The following is an 18,587-nucleotide window of genomic DNA, read 5'->3' as shown; positions in this document are numbered from 1 at the left end:
GCCTGATATGGGGTTTTTATTATAAGTATGTATATAATTAAACACAAGAAGAGACCAGTAACTCTTTACCATGGTTATTATTGTTCAATATGGGCCTTTTTTTTTTTTAAAGATGACCGGTAAGGGGATCTTAACCCTTGACTTGGTGTTGTCAGCACCACGCTCACCAGTGAGCTAACCGGCCATCCCTATATAGGATCCGAACCCGTGGCCTTGGGGTTACCAGCACCACACTCTCCCGAGTGAGCCACGGGGCCGGCCCAATATGGGCCTATTCTTAATTTATTCTGCTTATCTAGAAATGGCTGGTTACTAAATGTTACCAAAAGCCTTTCCGTATCTATGGATATGTTGATACTATTTTGATATATCAATAGGTGAATTATATATAATATCCTAATATCGAGCCATCTTTGCATTTGTGAATATACACCTCCCAGGTCTCGGCATAGGCTCTATTTCCTTCACCACACTGCTCTTTAAGGGGTGATGGGTGAAACTGAGGCAAACAGAAAGGCGGATGCACAGGGAATTCATTCACCATCAGTTTAGGTGGGGCCAACTTTTATCAGTCCTGACGACTTCAGCTATGGTAGGAGAAATTTGGATTAAATGGACAATGGTATCGCCTCCTGTGGAGGACAGTGAGAAGACTCTGGCTAACACGGGGATATTCGCAGTGCCAGTACAGCCAGACACTTCTCAAACACCAGGTTTCCTCCAGCTGCCACGCAGCTGTTTAGATACAATCTCTCTCCCGCCACATATCCTACTCTGAGACTCCATTTCCCAGCATTCCCCCACACTCACAGACCTTAGTCCGGGAGGAGCGTGAGCTGCAACTGTTTCTGGGAAATGTAGTCCAGCTGCGATGCCGCGGTTAAAGTACCAGGACTTGAGTGCCAATATAGCGACCGCGCAGGCGCATTCGCAGCCGTCGGAGCGAGGGGAGGCCTGGCTATCCCGTGGAACACGCCGGGGTGCACAGGTGAGCCTGGACCCTGCGGCCCCGACCCGCAGCAGGTGAGTGTGGGCCGGGCTAGGCCGATGGGCAGGCGCTCCAGGGGCGGGTCCAAGTCGGGCGTGAGTGGGAGGGGAGGAAGGGCGCGGTGGCTGCCGCCCCGCCTCCTCCTGTCACGCGCGGCCCCAGAGCCCCGCTAGCATACGTGTGGCTCAGACGACTCGGCGTGTGGGAGTTGGGCGCCTGCTGTTTGCCAGGAGTTCGGCCGCGCGCGAGATTGCTGCGATCGCCTAGGAAAGGGAACTTCCCTTTCCTCACTTTGCAAGTAAAGAAACAGACTCGGGGAGACTCTGCAGCTTCTCCCACGTCACAGAGCTAAAACGTGGTAGACCTAGAATCACATGCACAGTTTCCGACCCCAGAGCCCGAGAGCAACACTATGCAGTCACCCCTCACCTGAGCAGCTGTTCTCTCTCGGATCTCCCTCCACCCTTACACCCGCTGCGTCCCACCCCGTCTGTCTGCCCCTCCCCGCATCCTTGCCTCTGTTCCCCTCTCTCTGTCTGTCCCCATTCTCTTTGGGTCTCTTTCCATCTCCCCAAGTTTCTGTCTCCCTCTGTCTTTGGGTTTCTGTTCCTCTCTCTGGGCCTCTGCACCCTACCTCCTCCCACCCCACTCTCTAGTGAGTCTCTGTGTGTTTTCTGAAAAGGAAGTCATTTTTATACAAAACCATAGCACCATAATCACTGCTATGATTTGAATGAACACTCCAAAACTCATGTTGAAGCTTAATCTTCAATGCCACAGTGTGGAGAGATGGGGCCTTTAGGAAGTGATGGGATGGTGAGGGCTCTACCCTCATGAATGGATCAATCCATTCATGATTAATGGATTGATGAGTTACTGGATTAATGGGTTATCATGGAATTGTGGTTTTATAAGAAGAGAGACCTTAGCTAGCACATTAGCATGGCCTTACCCTCTCACCGTGTGATTCCCTGCACCACCTTGGAACTCTAGAGTTCCCACTAGGTCCTCACCAGATGCACCCCCTCAATCTTGGACTTCCCAGACTCCCAAACTGTAAGAAAAAAATTTCAGTTCTTTATAAAATACCCAGCTTCAGGTATTCTGTTATGAATGGCAGAAAATGGACTAAAATGATCACAATCAAGAAATGAACACTGATACAATACTATTAACTAATCTACAGACCTTATTCAAATTTTTGCTGATTGTTCCAATAATGACTTTAATGGTGAAAGAAAATCTCCAATCATGCACTGCATCAGATGTCAGGTCTTTCTGGTCTCCTTTAATCTGGGACAGTTTTTCAGTCTTTCCTTGACCTTCATGATCTTGGAAATTCTAAAGATTACAGACCATATGCTTGTAGAATATGTGTGTCCCTAAGTTTGGGTTTGTCCAGTGTTTCCTCATGATTAGAGTTAGGTTACACATTTTGGCAGGAATATTCTAGGAGCGATACTGTGTCCTTCTCAGTAGATCAGGGGCCCGTGATGTTGATTTGACTCATCACAGGTAACATCAACCTTGATAACTTGGTTAAGATGGTATCTACCAGATTTCTCCACTCTGAAGTTACCCTCTTCTTTTTGTAATTAATAAGTTATCACCTCTCCCAGGGTGATGGAGATGCAAAGGATTACTCAAAGCCCATTTCTCCTGAGCAGTGAGAGGCACAAAAGGGTTAATTCCAGACAAATCCTTTAAGGGAGAAGAATTCTTGGAAAATAACCCCAAATCAGGTTTTCTCTCAGTATTTGTTTTCCAGGCAAGAAAATTACAGAAAAAGAACACCGGTGGTTACAAAAAAGAACAGTAAGATAATTGTCTTGGCAACACTCACTTCCCCAAGAAACTCAAAGAAACAGCTGAAGGTGAGATGAGGAACATCCCCGAACCATTATCTTTGAAGCCTTTAGCTCACATACTTTCCCATAATTAGGTTTAGCTGCACCAAGGATGACTGCCCTTAGGACAAGCATTTTTGCTGTGTTACAATTTTTTGTCTACACCAGAGACTTTAGTCCTGGGAAAGTTTTCTGTCTTTCCCAAGCTTAACACTTCTATGTGCAATACCAGAAGGTTAGGCTGTACCTAAAACTACAGGGCTGTTGCCCCACCAGGCTATAAGGTAGGCCCTGAGAAATACATTAGTATCCTCCACATATCCCCCTTTTTTCTTCCACGATAAGTGATTTGTGGGGAGATGGTTAAGACTCTGTAAAACTCTGTGTCTCATTTCCTCATCAAATTTTCACCTGCTGGTTTTGGCATTCAGGTGCGTATGTTCCTGTGTAGCTGTTTGCCTGGGAACGTGTGTGAAGAGCTGAAATTTTTCATTTTGTGGACTGTATTAGTTTCCCATGGCTATTGTAACAAATTACCACAAATTGGTAGCTTAAAGTAACACAAGTTTATTTTCCTACAGTTCTGGAAGCCAGAAATCCAAATGGGTTTTAATGAGTAGAAATCAAGGTGTCAGCAGGGCTGTACCCCCTCCAGAGGCTCTAGGGGAGAATCTGTTTCCTTGCCTTTTCCACTTTCTTGTGGCCACTTGCATTCCTTAGGTTGTAGCCCCTTTTTCCATCTTCTTTTGTTTGGCATCTGGCTGGTAAGGGGATCCGAACCCTTGACCTTGGTGTTATAACACCATGCTCTAACCAACTGAGCTAACCGGCCAGCCCTCTTCTATCTTCAAAGCCAGCGGCATAGTGTCTTCTCTCTCTGTCTCTGCTTCTCTCTGCTTCTGTCACATGGCCTTCTTCTCTTTGTCAGGTTTCCCTCTGCCTCCCTCTTATAAGACACTTGCGGTTGCATTTAGGACCACCCAGATAATCTAGGATAATCTCCCCATTTGCAGAGTACACTTTCTGTTTAAGGTAGAATTCACAGGTTCCAGGGATGTCTTTTGGAGCCATTATTCAGCCTCCCACCTGGTCTGTGTCCAGGCCTGTCTTCCCCATCAGGGAGTGAGCCCCTTGAGGGCAGAGCCAAGTCTCCCTCATCTCATCTTCATCCTCAGAACCTGGTATGGAGCTTGTCACTCACATGGAGTTCAGAGCCCATCTGCTGAATGAACAGGGGTAATCGCACACTCTGAATGCCACCTCTCTTTGGCAGGGACTCTTAAACTTTATTTCAGCAACTGGAACCTTTCTTCAAACAACATCTTAAGCAGGACTACAAGATCCTTAAGCAGGATTTTTAAGACAGATAGAAGGACCTCTGCAAACTGTGATATATTTATACAATGGAACATTGTTCAGAGAAAGGAATGAAGATCTAATACAGGCTACAACATGGGTGAACCTTGAAAGCATGTGCTAAGTAACAAGGCCAGACACAAAAGGCCACATATTGTTTGATTCTTCTTATATGAAATATCCAGAATAGGCAAATTCACAGAGACAGACAGCAGATTAATGGTTTCCAGGGGCTGGCAGGGGTGAGATGGGGGTGGGATGGGGAGATTGGGGGTTGGGGGGTGACTGTTAATGGCTACAGAATTGATGAAAGTGTTCTGGAACTAAACAATGGTGATGGTTGTACAACATTGTGAATGAACTAAATGTCACTGAAGTTACACTTTATTTTATTTATTTATTTATTTTTAAAAGATGACTGGTAAGGGGATCTTAACCCTTGACTTGGTGTTGTCAGCACCACGCTCTCCCAAGTGAGCCAACCGGTCGTCCCTATATAGGGATCCGAACCTGTGGCCTCGGTGTTATCAGCACCACACTCTCCCAAGTGAGCCGCAGGCTCGTCTCTATAAAGGGATCCGAACCTGTGGCCTCGGTGTTATCAGCACCACACTCTCCCAAGTGAGCCGCAGGCTGCCCCCTTGAAGTTACGCTTTAAATGATTAAGATAGTAAGTTTTATGTTGTGTGTATTTTTCCACATTAAAAAAAATTATAATACATAAAAGTGTTGGGGGGAGCGGGGAGGTTGGCCAGTTAGCTTAGTTGGTGAGAGCACAGCCTTATAACACCAAGTTCACAGGTTCAGATCCCCATACCAGCCAGCCGCCAGAAAAGAAAAGAAAAGAAAAAAGAGAAAGAAAGAAAAGAAGATTGGGTCTATGGCCAGACTCCTGGGTTCAAATCCCACTCTGACACTTGAAATCTCTGCTACCTTGAGGAAAGGCCGTGACCTCTTATGCCTGGATTTCCTCAACTAGGGATAAGTATAGTTCCTGGCTCTGAGAGCTGTTGTGGGTGCAGTGAGCTGTACTGTATGGTTGGTAATGTTGTTGCTACTGGTATGGAATGGAGGCCTCAGGTAGCCTGTCCTGAGCCTTTCCTTTGGTTCTTAGGAGACCAGGGCCTCCTCTGTCACCAGCCATCTTTGGGGAAGGTGTCTGATGTCTGGGCCAAAACTGACCCCTTCTCTGCTCCGGTCTCCCCCCCCCAGCTCTTTGGACTCTTGCCTGGACCTTTTTCCCAGGGGTGCATGCCCAGGACCCAGCAATGACCACTGGTACCCTGATGGCCAAGGGCCAGGTGAGTCTGGGCTTCCCCTCTCTCAAGATGACTTTGTGGACCTGAGAAGGCCCCCTCTCTATATATACATAATATGACTATCTTCTGTCCCTCCCAGTGTGAAGAGGGGGCAGGTCTGGGACTGGGAAGTAAGGGAGGCCAGTGGGCTGGTGCAGAATGCTCTGAGCTGAGACCTTATGACACGTCCAAACATCAATCCTCTAACACTCAGCAGCGTTGCTCAGCAGGTTACCAGGTGAAGTGGGCGGTGGGTGGTTTTGCTTCACCCCTGAGCCTTATCCCTGGACTCAGGAATGGGGGTTGGGAGTCGGGGATGGGGTCTGGGATAGAATGGGACTTAGGAATGTCTCTTGCGCACAATGGCTTGATAGTTTAAAAAAAAATGTGTTTCTTCGGGTTGTCATTCACCTACAGTTGTGCAGGTTACCCACAACACAAGGTGCCTTGTCTCAGGGGCAGGATTCACATCTTGCCCCTCAAACATTGGTGTATGTATTGTGTGTGGCAACTCTCAGGTAGATGGCAGTAAACTGTCATATCCTAAAAGTAATGAGTACATTATAATGATCTTCCGATAGAGGGCAGTAAAGAGTCGTGCGGAAAGGGCCTGTTCTACTTTCTTCCAAGATGCCTGTGGACCAGCTCTAGACGCTTTACATTCCTCTGGGCAGGTTTGGTTCAATCATCCCAAATCTGTAGAGTCAGAACATTCCAGCCCAAGGGACTGTCATGGGTTCTTAACCCATGACCTGTCCTGCCCAGAGTTCTAGAAGGATGTACCCCTCCACCATGTAAAATTGGCCCTTGCAGGACTCAGTGACCTTCAAGGATGTGGCCGTGGACTTCACCCTGGAGGAGTGGGGCTGGCTGGGGCCCGGCCAGAGGGAGCTGTACCGGGACGTGATGCTGGAGAACTACCAGAACCTTCTTTCACTGGGTGAGGTCCCGCCCCAGCCTTCCCCAGGAATAGACCTGTTGTCCCCTTCTGCCCTCTCCTGCATTTGTGCCCACCCCCTCTCAACAGTGTCCATTCACTGCAGCTGTTTGGCGCCTTCTGTGCTCCTCTCACTGGCTCTCTCATGCCTGGCTCTCTCTTCTTCTCTGTCTCTCCACCGGCTTATCCTAGAGTCCCAGCATCCCAGAAGGCCCCAAGATCCCAGCCTGTCCTATAAAATGTGGGTCCCATGAGATCTTCTGCCTCTGCCCCACCCTCCTCTCATGCTTCCCTCACTACATATGGTGACCTCCCCCATCCCATGGCTTCCGGCTCCATGCTGGAATGAATGCCCATTCCAGAAGCTCAGATTCCAAGTGCCTGGACGTCCTCCCAATCAAAGGTCCCAAACTGATCTTGGCATCTTCTCCCCAAAACACATAAATGCTGTTCCTTAAATGTGTCTCCCAAATCCTCCACTCGTCCACCCTCCTGCCCGCTGGCACAACACCCTGCCCCTGCCCCTCCCATTCTCCACACCCCACGCTGAGCTCAGCATGGCCACTGTCCTGCTCTTCATCTGGGTCCCTGTCTCTGGTTGGCCCCACGTCCCCCCAGTCCCCAGAACAGAATGCTGGGCACCCTCCCTGCCCCTGTCTTAGTCAGTTCCAACTGCTACAACAATCTACCATGAACTGGACGGCTTATGACAGCAGATGTTCATTTCCACCATGCTGGAGGCTGGAAAGTCCAAGACCACGGCACTGGCAGATTCAGTGTCAGTTGAGGGCTGCTGTCTGGTTCGTAAACACCTGCCATCTTCTCTAACCTCACACGGCTAAAAGGCAAGTGAGCTTTCTGGGCCCTCTTTAATAAGGGCACTAATCTCAATCGTGATAGTTCTGCCTTCATGACCTAATCACCTCCCAAAAGCTCCACCTCCTAATACACTCACATTGGTGATTAGGTTTCAATGAGCAAATTTTGCGGGGACACAAGCACTCAGTCTGTAGTGCCCTTCCCTCTCACTGGACAGCCCATCAGGACACAGCCCCGTCCCTCCTGACCCTCCTCTTCAGCTCCACAGCCCCAGCCCTGCTCAGGCCTCGTGCTCTCCTCCTAGACCCTCGCCACAGCCTCCTCTCTAGTCTATTTCCTGCTTTCTCCATCTCTCTCTTCTCAATTTATTTTTCTTTTTTTTTTTTTAAAGATGACCAGTAAGGGGATCTTAACCCTTGGCTTGGTGTTGTCAGCACCACGCTCACCAAAGTGAGCCAACCGGCCATCCCTATATGGGATCCGAACCCATGGCCTTGGTGTTATCAGCACCTCACTCTCCCGAGTGAGCCACGGGCCGGCTCCTCAATTTATTTTCTGACTCCTCTGTCTCTGCCTCTCCTTGTAAGTGGTGATGATGATGTGAAGGCTGCATCCTCAGCTCCACTCACTCACACACTTTTGCTGGACAACCTCATCAAAATTTGGCTTAAACTGGGCCGGCCCGGTGGCGCACTGCTATAGTGCGCCGCTTGGGAGGCGCGGCGGCGCTCCCGCCGAGGGTTCGGATCCCACATACAGACCGGTTCCCGCTCACTGGCTGAGCGAGGCGCGGGAGCGACACCAAGGGTTGCGATCCCGTTGCCGGTCCCGGTCCGGTGCGGGGGCGACACTGAGGGTTGCGATCTGTTGCCGGACATGGAAAAAGACAAAAAAAGAAAAAAAAAAAAAATTTGGCTTAAACTTCTGTGTTGGGGTCATCAAGACCACCCCTAGGTTTGGTGACTCACTAGGAGGACTTACAGGACTCAGCCTGTAGTCATACTCAGGGCAATGGTTTATTACAGTGAAAAGAATCAGAGCAAAGTCAGCAAAGAGAAAAGCTACAGGGGCGAAGTCTGGGAGAAACCAGCTGTGCGCTTTTAGAACCCTTTCCAAGTGGAGCTACATGGGATGTGTTTAGTTCCCCCAGCAATGAAGTGTGACAACACATGTAAGACGCTGTCAACCAGGGAAGCTTGTCAGAGTCTCAGTGCCCAGGGTTGTTACTGGGGGCAGGTTACTTGGTCCTATCGGCTTAGTATGTACCCAAATTCCAGCTTCCAGAAGGAAAGTAGGTGTTCAGTGTAAGCCACATTGTTTGCACAGCTTAGGCCCAGTGATCCCCTCTCCTCAATTAGGGAATGATGGGGAATTTCCTGAAATCCAGATTCTCAGATGCCACCCAAAGGCCTGCCTTGCCAGCAGGTATTTCCAAAGAAATTGTCTCAGGCCTGCCATGTCCACCCTCTTCTGCAAAACTTGTATGACCAGAATGATGTTCCCTCAGTCTGTCCCCTACCCTCCAACCTTGTGCAGCCAGTGGCCTCCAGAACACTTCCCTGGTGAGGGCTGAGGACCCCACATTCCTGTCTCCACTGAGCTCATCATGTCCCCCCAGACCCACCCCTCCACCAAGTCACTCATTTCAGGAACAGTCCCCTGTCCACCCAGTGAACAGGCTATCCCAGGGCACTGTCTTCTCCAGTCAAGGGAAGATGTGTCTTTTCAGGTGGGGCCTACGTCAGCATGTTAGTCCGGGAATGATCAGTAAGGAGATGTGTTAGTTTGCTGTATCTGTTGTAACAAATGGACACAAACTCAGTGGCTTACAACAACAGAAATTGTTTCTCTCATAGTTTTGGAGGCCAGAAGTCCAAAATCAAGGTGTTGGCAGGACCACTCTCTCAGAAGCCCTAGGGGAGGGTCCTACCTCTCCTCTCCCAGCTTCTCGTGGCTCCTGGTGTTTTTTGGCTTGTGGCTGCATCATTCCAACCTCTGCCTCCACCTTCATGTGGCCTTCTGCCCTCTGTGTCTCTCTGTGTGTCCTCTCCTCTTCTCAGAAGGATCAGTCATAGGATTTAGGGCTCACCCTAATCCATAGGACCTTGTCTTAACTAATTACACCAGCAAAGACCCTATGGCTGAGAAATTAGCAGTTCCAATGACAGAGGCACAATGGAAGGAGCCAACTCCTTGCGTGTTGAGTGGGCGAAAGCAGATGAACTTGGGGAGGAGTGGAGGGGTTGGTCTTGGCCTGGAGCAGGGGCGATCTCCAGGACAACCAGAGGGAAGGCGGAGTGTGGGTGTAGAGATGCAGGCTGGTTGTGGGACTCACGGTGGGGAAGCGTAGATGCTATCATCCAAGGGCGTCTTTGAACCATGAGAGGAGGTCACAGTTGCAAATAGGGAGTGAGGTGTAGCATATGGGAGGAGGGGGAAGAAATGACAAACTGATCATTTTGGAGAGTGGGGAGAAAATATACAATTGTCTGTTGCAACTTCCAGTTCCAAGTTTAAGGTAAGACCTTGATGAAAATGCCCTCCATCTTCTTGGGCACTGGCACCCAAATCGGAGGATAGTTGGCTCTAACCACTATTGGGACTTTACCTGGTGAGTTCTGTGCAGGCCGAGGGTAGGGTAAGTAGGAGTGCTGGCCGGGGAGTGATTATGGAGCTGGGACAGTTGGAGTCGAGAAGCAGAGAAAGGCACCCGGAGGCTGGGAGGTGGGATGGGGTGTTTGACACTTGAGATGTTGGAGGTGGGGTCACAATCAGTGATGAATGGGTCTAGAATGTAACCAAAGGAGTGGGTGCCTGCGGTGGAGCGGGGAAGGGATTCTTACAGGAGAGGCGTCCAGGAGTCACCCTGGATTGTCACTGTGTCCAGGTCTCCCTCCCCCTTCAGATCGGGATCTCCTACAGGGCAGGGTGGCGTCCAGTTCATTTCTGTATTCCCAGCAATGCCTAAGCCAGCATGGGGAGGCCCGTGGGCATGTTTGTTGAACCACAGTTCTTCTCACCTTCCTAGTACAGTCACCTTTTGCCTCACCTCTTCCAGGAAGCCTCCTTTGATTTCCCCACCCTCTGTGACTTCTCACAGCACCTTATGTTTCTTCCACGCCAGTTCACACAATGATAGACTGTGCCTGAGTTTCCTGTTTGGAGGGTAAAAATGAGCTAATGCATTTAACCAGCTTAGAAACATGGCTGGCACGTGGTAAGTGCTTAATAGACATTAGTTTTTTAGTATTACTCTGAATATTGTTGTTGGGATTTTCTCATATTTTAGTCAGGGATCAAATGATTGCCTACAGGTGTTTAAGAGAGTTTCATCAAAATGGGGATGCTTTGACTTATGTTTCTCGAAGTCTTGGGATGGAAGGCTTTAGGCATAGCTTAATCTAGAGCACAGTTATCCAGTAGATGCAAGCCACTTACGTAATTTTAAAGTTTCTGATGGCCACATTAAAAAAATAAAAGGAAACAAGTGAAATTAATTTTAATAATGCATTTTATTTCCCTCAAGCTATCCAAAATATTATCATTATGTTCACGTTATAATCAATATACAAATTATTGAGAGATTTTGCATTTTTCTCGTAGTAAGCCTTTTAGACACAGAAGACTGTGTTTTTTGCACTCAACTTGAACAGCACAGACCTAGAGCCTTAAACAGTCTTGTCAGGGCTCAGTCTCTCTCTGGAACATACTAGGCACTTAATAGATGGGTCTTCCGTTGACCATTAGAGCTTCTAATCATTAGGCTCCTGATGTTTGCATCTCCCCTCTGTAGATTCAGGGCCTGGGGCCCATCCCTGAGGCTTCCCAGTAATTCTGGCACACATGACCAAGTCTGTATCTTTTCCCAGGGGCAGGCCTTCCTGGGTCCAAACCTGATGTGATCTCCTGTCTGGAGAGAGGGGAAGAGCCAAAGATGGAGGAGAGAGAGGCCCAGCGAGTTACATGTCCAGGTGGGTGAGGATGTCTGGTAGGTGTGAGCCCTCTTCCTAGCCTGTCTATCATGGTCAGTGAGGTTCATTCAAGAATGAGGTAGCATAGCACACAGGTGAAATCATGGGCTCTGGAGCCAGGTTGTCTGGGTTCAAATCCCAGCTCACCACTACCTAGCTGTGTGGCTTTGGGCAAGTCTTAGCCTCTCTATGCCTTGATTTTCTCATTTGTAAAATTGGGGTGATAACAGTATTCAGGGTTGGGAAGAATAGCTGGGTGACAGATACAGAGCGTGGCCCTCTGCCTGGTATGCAGTAGCTCCCCAGTCAGTAGTGGCTGTGGTGGTTGTTATCATTCCAATTATTTACTGAGACTAGCCTGTATAAAGACCCAGAAGTAGGAGCTAGGTGAGCGTGTTTGGGCAACAGGAGGAAGCCAGAGTTTTGCCTCCCTCTGGACCATGGACGCCATCTGAGGAGGAGGACTGGAGCACCTTTGTCTCTGACACCATCCACCCCATCTCAGGGCCAGACATCTGCCCCCTCGTCCCCTTCACCCACCACAGCCCATTAGCCCCTAGCCCTGTCCCTCCTGCCTTTTCGCTCAGGCCTTGGCTTCTCTCACCTGGACCCTCAGCCCTTACTTTTCCCTGGCCTCCTGGCCTCCAGTCTTACTCCTTCTAGTCCATTTCACACACAGGCCCAGAGGGGTCTTTGTCTATTGAGAGCTGACCCCACTTCCTCTCCTGCTCACAGCCCTCCCGTGGCTCCCCAGTGTCCCCAAGATGATGTCCCTGCCCCTCAACCCAGCACTCAAGACCCTGCATGGTCCGGCCTTTGCTTTGTCTCTGGCCTTATTTCTCAGTGAGGCCTGACCTCACTGAAGCCCCTGTCCCTACCTGAATCTAAACATGTGTTCCCACCCTTGGGCCCTCACACATGCTGTTCCCTCTGCCTGGGACACTTTTCCATACTGTTTCTCCCTGAAAAACACCTCAGTGTTCCTCAAGAAGAAGCTTATAGGTCATCTCCTCCAGGAGGCCTTTCATGACTTCTAGGCTGCTGCTTCTCAGTGTTTTCACAGCTCCTTGCTTGAGGTGCTATTACTGCAATTGTGCAAGAGTGTGGGCTCTGAGTTCAAATCCCCGTTTTGCCACTGCCAGTCTGTGTGACTGTGGGCAAGTGACTTAACCTCTTGGTACCTCCATTTCTGTATCCTACCTCATTAAAATTTTTATGATTAAATTACTTAATACATATGACAAGCTTAAAATAGTGTCTGGCACATAGTAGGCATTTAATAAATGTTACCTATTGTGATTATAATAATAATTAGTGTTATTGTAGTTATCTGATGTATTCGTAGGACTCTTGCATGTAGAGAATCAAAATAGCTTAAGAAAAATTAGATTTTTTGGCCCATATAACTGGAAAGTGTTGCAGTGTAAGACTTTGGGCATAGATGGATCTAAGGCCTTAAATGATATTGTCAGGGCTCACATGTTTTTTCTCTTTCTCTCCTTCCTTCTCTCCCCACCCACATTTTGTTTGTTTTCTTTTTCTTTTTTATTTTTTTTTCCTACCACATGTTGATTTTGTCTGTTTCTGGCTTCATTCTATCTATAGGCCTTTCCAAGTGGCACTCAACATGACTATCCACAGTTTCAAACATATTCTGCCTAGCAACCCCATATATTAATCTCAAGGAAAATTCTGATTGGCTCCCTCTGGATCTTTAACCAATTTGTATGGCCTGGTGGATGGGGGGTTATAATTGGCCAGCCTGAGCCTCACGCCCGCTCTGGAGGTGAGGGATTAGAGAGACTATGATTACCAGCCCACCAAGAGTACAGAGAGAGGGGAACAGTGGTTCTTCAAAGGCAGGGGTGCTAAAGAGATAAATAGGATGTGTCCAAAATGTCTGAGTACAAGCCTGCCCCTCCCTCCTCTCTGAGAGTAAGGACCAAATACCTTGTTCAGCATAAGGTCACCCACCCCCAACACTGTGGTTGGCATATGATAATTATGTAATTAATGGGTATTCCATGAACGAATCTACTGGCACCAAAAAAACCAATCCCCTCCAACAAATTCTAAATGGATGTGCTTTCTGCTCAATCATTTCTTCTCTACATCTTCCTTTCTTCAGATTGCAAGATTGTTCTGTAAAAACCTCATGTATATTTAATATTTACCGATATTTTTCAGAAATGAAATAAAAGCTATGTTTGATAATTACAAAAACTTGGAAAAATCTAAGAAGATTTATAGTCACAGTGGGGGCCAAGTTTCTTTTTTTTTTTTTTTTTTTTGTCCTTTTTGAGACCGGCCGCACCGTGCTCAGCCAGTGAGCGCTGTGAGCACACCGGTCATCCCTATATAGGATCCGAACCCGCGGCGGGAGCACTGCTGCGCTCCCAGTGCCGCACTCTCCCGAGTGCGCCATGGGCTCGGCCCGGGGGCCAAGTTTCTAATACATAAAACTTGGGGGACACAATTTAAGCTTCAGTGAGTTTTGGGCAGATACAATTCAATCCACTACATGGACCCTGTGCCTTAACCACCATACTGACCACCACACTCTAACCAACTGAGCGGGGCCAAGTTTCTAATACATAAAACTTGGGAGACACAATTTAAGCTTCAGTGAGTTTTGGGCAGATACAATTCAGTCCACTACATGGACCCTGTGCCTTAACCACCATACTGACCACCACACTCTAACCAACTGAGCTAAACAGCCAGCCCATCTGCTCATTTTTAATTGGTTTGTTTATTTTTATCACTGAGTTATAAATATTCTTTCTGTATTCTGAATATGAGTCCCTTATCAGATTTATGACTTGCAAAACTTTTCCTCCCATTCTGCAAGTTGTCTTTTTGCTTTTTTGATAGTATTTTTGAAGCACAAAAGTTTTTAATTCTGATGATGTTCAATTTATCTATTCTTTTGCTGTTTGTGCTTTTGATGTCATATCTAAGAAACCTTTGCCTAGTCCAACAATACGAGGATTATTTTCAGAATCCCATATAACATTTAGTTGTCATGTCTCTGTTTTGGGGGTCCCACAACCACCCCCTAGTTTGGTTATTTTCTGGAAGGATTCACATGAGTCAACAAGTTGTACTCGCTGCTAAAATTTCTCATAGCAAATATAATACAAGGACAGTAAGAACAAATATTCAGATGCTCCTCAACTTATGAAGGGGTTACATCCTGATAAACCCATCATTAGTTGAAAATACGGTATAAGTAAAAAATGCATTTAATACACCTAACCTACTGAACAGCATAGCCTAGCCTAGACTACCTTAATCGTGCTTAGAACACTTAACATTAGTCTACAGTTGGGCAAAATCATGTAACACAAAGCCTGTTTTAGAACAGAGTGTTAATATCTCAGTGTAATTTATTGAATACTCTGCTGACAATGAAAAATAGAATGGTCATATGGGTACTCGAAGTACAGTTTCTACTGAATGCATATTGCTTTTGCACCGTCGTAAAGTCAGAAAATCATAAGCCAAACCATCATAAGTGAAACCTTCATAAGTTGAAGACTGCCTGTATGGTCAAGTGCAGGCTTCCAAGTCATTCCTCTCTCTGTGAGGGTCATGTGGACATGCTTTTCTCTGCTGTATTAGTCTGTTTCAATTGCTTATAACCAAATGCACAGAATGGGTAATTCATAAAGAGAAACGAAATGTATTACTTACAGTTTCTGAAGCTGGGAAGTCTAAAGTCCATCTGGTGGTGGCAACAGTGACCCAGTGATCTCACATTGCAAGATGGTGGAAGCAGAGAGAGGAGAGAGAGACAGACTCTCCTCTCTCTTCATTTAAAGCCCTCAGAACCACGCCCCTGACCACCATTTTTAATCCATTCACTACAGCACAGTCTTACAGTCTAATCACCTGTTCAAGGCTCCACCTTTCAATTACCATAATAGGATTTCCCACCCTCTTAACAGTCACAAGTGGGGGCTAAGTTTCTAATACATAAAATTTAGGGGACACACTTCAAGCTTCAGTGAATTTGGGGGGAATATAATTCAATCCACTATAGCTCCCAATACAAAACCACTAAGATACATGTGAGATGTCTTCACACAGGGAATCCCACTTGAGTCTTAAGAGTTCAGAGTTCTTGAAGAGGGCCAGTCACATATGCTCATACCTGCTATATGACCAGCCATGGTGAGGACCCCAAACCACGCACCAGGCGCACATCGGGAATCTTCATATCTGCAGTCAATAGTGCTGACAACCTAGTACATCTTAACCCGTGGTCTTGAGCATATAGAAAAGCATCATGAACCAGTAACTGTGTAAACATCCCAGGAATTTAATCCTCAGAACTTGGCCATGGGTCATTACCATGGCTTTGGAGATAAATAAAAATGGAGTAAAACAGACCTTCTGTGTTAACTCTTTCCTTGCACCCTCCCACAAACACGGTGTGAGAATGCCTATGTCATGCTCACCTGCCAACCTTGTATATTTTTAACATTTTCCAATCTAAAAAGGGTAAAATGGCATCTTAGGTGATTTGATTTTTTTGTTATTATCACTGATGTTGACCATCTTTACATGTATTTATCAGCCATTTATTTTTTTTCTGTGAAAAAATATTATTTATAAAAAAATTTTTTAATGTTATTCTTTTCTTTTTCGTCTATTTATATTCTTTTTTTTTTTTTTTAAAGATGACCGGTAAGGGGATCTCAACCCTTGGCTTGGTGTTGTCAGCACCACGCTCAGCCAGTGAGCAAGCCGGCCGTCCCTATATGGGGTCCGAACCCGCGGCCTTGGTGTTATCAGCACCGCACTCTACCGAGTGAGCCACGGGCCGGCCCGTCTATTTATATTCTTGCCTCACTATTTTATTAGATTGTTTTTATCATTTTTTCTTATTGATTTGTAAAAATTCATTATAAGCCATGGCTGATTAATCTCCGTGCTCATAAACTGTTGTGCAGTTTGGTTCTCTTCACTTTTAGTACATTGAGGCCATCCTCCCAAGTCAGAACATGAATCTATCTACTTCATGCCTTTTAAAATAGCAACATAAAATTTGAAACCATTCTTTTTAGGTTTACATTGCCAGTTCCAAATAATCAACTTCCCTTGACCTAGGACAGATGATATTTGTATTTTCCATTTCTTTCAGACTTGGAGACAAGCTCTGTAACTACTCAGGAGACGCCTCCAAGAAAGAGCATTTCTGAAGAGTCATATTCTCTGATGGAAGGAATTTTGAGGGCTGTGCTTGGAGATGCCAAGTTGGGAGAACCCCAGGCATGTCGACATCCATTGGAGGACCCAGGAAAACAGGACAGGCATTTGAAGTGTTTATTTGCTACTCCTAAGGGAGACACCTCTGAGGAGCAAGGCCTCACATGTAGTGAGCTCAGGAGGGCCTCAGCCCTCCTTAGGGAGCAAAGAGTGCCTGGTGGAGAGAGGCCCCAGAAGTGGAGCACGCCACAAAAGAGCTTGAAATGCCAAAGGACCTTCATGGAGAAGAAACTATTTAACTGCATAGAATGTGGGAAAGCCTTCATTTACCATTCAGACTATATTCTACATCAGCGAATTCACACTGGAGAGAAACCCTACAAGTGCAATGAATGTGGAAAAGCGTTCAGCAACAGCTCATATTTCATTCAGCACCACATCATTCACACAGGAGAGAAACCTTATGCCTGCCACGAATGCAGCAAGACCTTTACTCAGAGCTCATCACTTACTGAACATCAGAGGATCCATACCGGAGAGAAACCCTACAAATGCAAGGAATGTGGGAAGGCCTTCACCCAGAGCTCATCCCTCATTAAACACCAGCGATGCCACACTGGAGAGAAACCCTATAAATGTGACCAGTGTGGGAAGTTCTATTCACAGGTCTCTCATCTCACCCGCCACCAGAAAATCCACACAGGGGAAAAGCCCTACAAATGCAGTGAGTGTGGCAAGGCCTTCTGTCACACTTCCTCCCTGACCCAACACCAGACTATCCACACTGGGGAGAAACCTTACAAATGTAATGAGTGTGGGAAAACCTTCAGCCACAGCTCATCCCTGACACAGCACCAGCGAGTCCACACTGGAGAAAAACCCTATGAGTGTGCTGAGTGTGGCAAAGCCTTCAGCCACAGTTCATCCCTGACACAGCATCAGAGAATTCACACTGGTGAGAAGCCTTATGAGTGTCATGAGTGTGGGAAAGCTTATACACAGATTTTGCACCTCATGAGGCACCAGAGCCTACACATTGGGGAAAAGCCCTATAGATGCAATGAGTGTGGAAAGGCATTTAGTCACACCTCCTCCTTTACTCAACATCAGACGATCCACACCGGTGAGAAGCCCTACAAATGTATTGAGTGTGGGAAAACCTTCAGCCAGAACTCTTCCCTCACACGCCACCAGAGGATTCACACTGGGGAGAAACCCTATGAATGTAAAGTTTGTGGGAAGGCCTATACCCAGATCTCCCACCTTATTCAACACCAGAGGATTCACACTGGAGAGAAACCCTATGAGTGCAGCGAGTGTGGGAAAGCCTTCAGCCGGAGCACTCACCTCATCGAGCACCAGAAGATCCACACTGGTGAGAAACCCTATAAGTGTAAGGAGTGTGGAAAAACCTTCAGTCACAACTCATCCCTCACTCAACATCAGAGAATTCACACAGGTGAGAAACCCTATGCCTGTAAGGAATGTGGGAAAGCCTTCAATCAGAGCATCCACTTGATTCAGCATCAAAGGATTCACACTGGAGAGAAGCCCTACAAATGTAACAAGTGTGAGAAAACCTATAGCCAGATCTCACACCTTCTTCAACATCAGAAAGTCCATACTCGTGGCAAACGCTATGCATGTAAAGAATGTGGAGAGGGTTTCAGCTGGATTTCATACCTTACTGAACATCAGAGATTTCACACTGGGCAGAACACTTACATCTGTGATGATTTTGAGAAAGCCTTTGTTTGGGGCACACGACTTGTTGATCATCATGCTGACTAGACAACCTAAGCATGCAACAAACTGGTAGCTGTGCTGTGAGGCTCAGCCCAACATTCATCAACATGTACCTAGGACAGGGCGGGCCCGTGGCTCACTTGGGAGAGTGTGTTGCTGATAACACCAAGGCCCCAGGTTCGGATCCCATATAGGGATGGCCAGTTAGCTCACTGGGTGAGAGTGGTGCTGACAACACCAAGTCAAGGGTTAAGATCCCCTTACTGGTCATCTTTTAAAAAAAAAAACATAGGCCGGCCTGTGGATCACTCGGGAGAGTGCGGTGCTGATAATTCCAAGGCCACGGGTTCGGATCCTATATAGGGATGGCCGGTTTGCTCACTGGCTGAGCGTGGTGCTGACAACACCAAG

At 47.1% G+C, this 18,587-nt stretch overlaps 1 protein-coding gene across 1 annotated transcript; it reads left to right on the top strand.

Moving 5' to 3' along the window:
* Window positions 1-888: 888 nt before the first annotated feature.
* LOC103604642 (zinc finger protein 883) lies at window positions 889-18,353 on the top strand. Its single transcript, XM_008589218.1, has 5 exons — window positions 889-1,023; window positions 5,404-5,492; window positions 6,303-6,429; window positions 11,115-11,216; window positions 16,366-18,353. The coding sequence occupies exons 2-5, from the start codon at window positions 5,460-5,462 to the stop codon at window positions 18,219-18,221; spliced, it is 2,118 nt and encodes a 705-aa protein (XP_008587440.1). The 5' UTR covers window positions 889-1,023; window positions 5,404-5,459; the 3' UTR covers window positions 18,222-18,353.
* Window positions 18,354-18,587: the final 234 nt, after the last annotated feature.

The sequence above is a fragment of the Galeopterus variegatus genome, unplaced genomic scaffold, assembly GCF_000696425.1.
Source record: "Galeopterus variegatus unplaced genomic scaffold, G_variegatus-3.0.2 Scaffold5301, whole genome shotgun sequence".
Classification (NCBI taxonomy): Eukaryota; Metazoa; Chordata; class Mammalia; order Dermoptera; family Cynocephalidae; genus Galeopterus; species Galeopterus variegatus.
This window is presented reverse-complemented; position numbering and strand designations above follow the sequence as displayed.

What these genes read in the sequence shown, in the direction of transcription:
- LOC103604642 (XM_008589218.1), top strand. Translation starts at nt 5,460, where the DNA reads ATGACCACTGGTACCCTGATGGCCAAGGGCCAG. An exon ending in CCCTGATGGCCAAGGGCCAG is followed by an intron (nt 5,493 to 6,302) that starts GTGAGTCTGGGC and finishes TGGCCCTTGCAG; the next exon opens with GACTCAGTGACCTTCAAGGA. An exon ending in CCAGAACCTTCTTTCACTGG is followed by an intron (nt 6,430 to 11,114) that starts GTGAGGTCCCGC and finishes ATCTTTTCCCAG; the next exon opens with GGGCAGGCCTTCCTGGGTCC.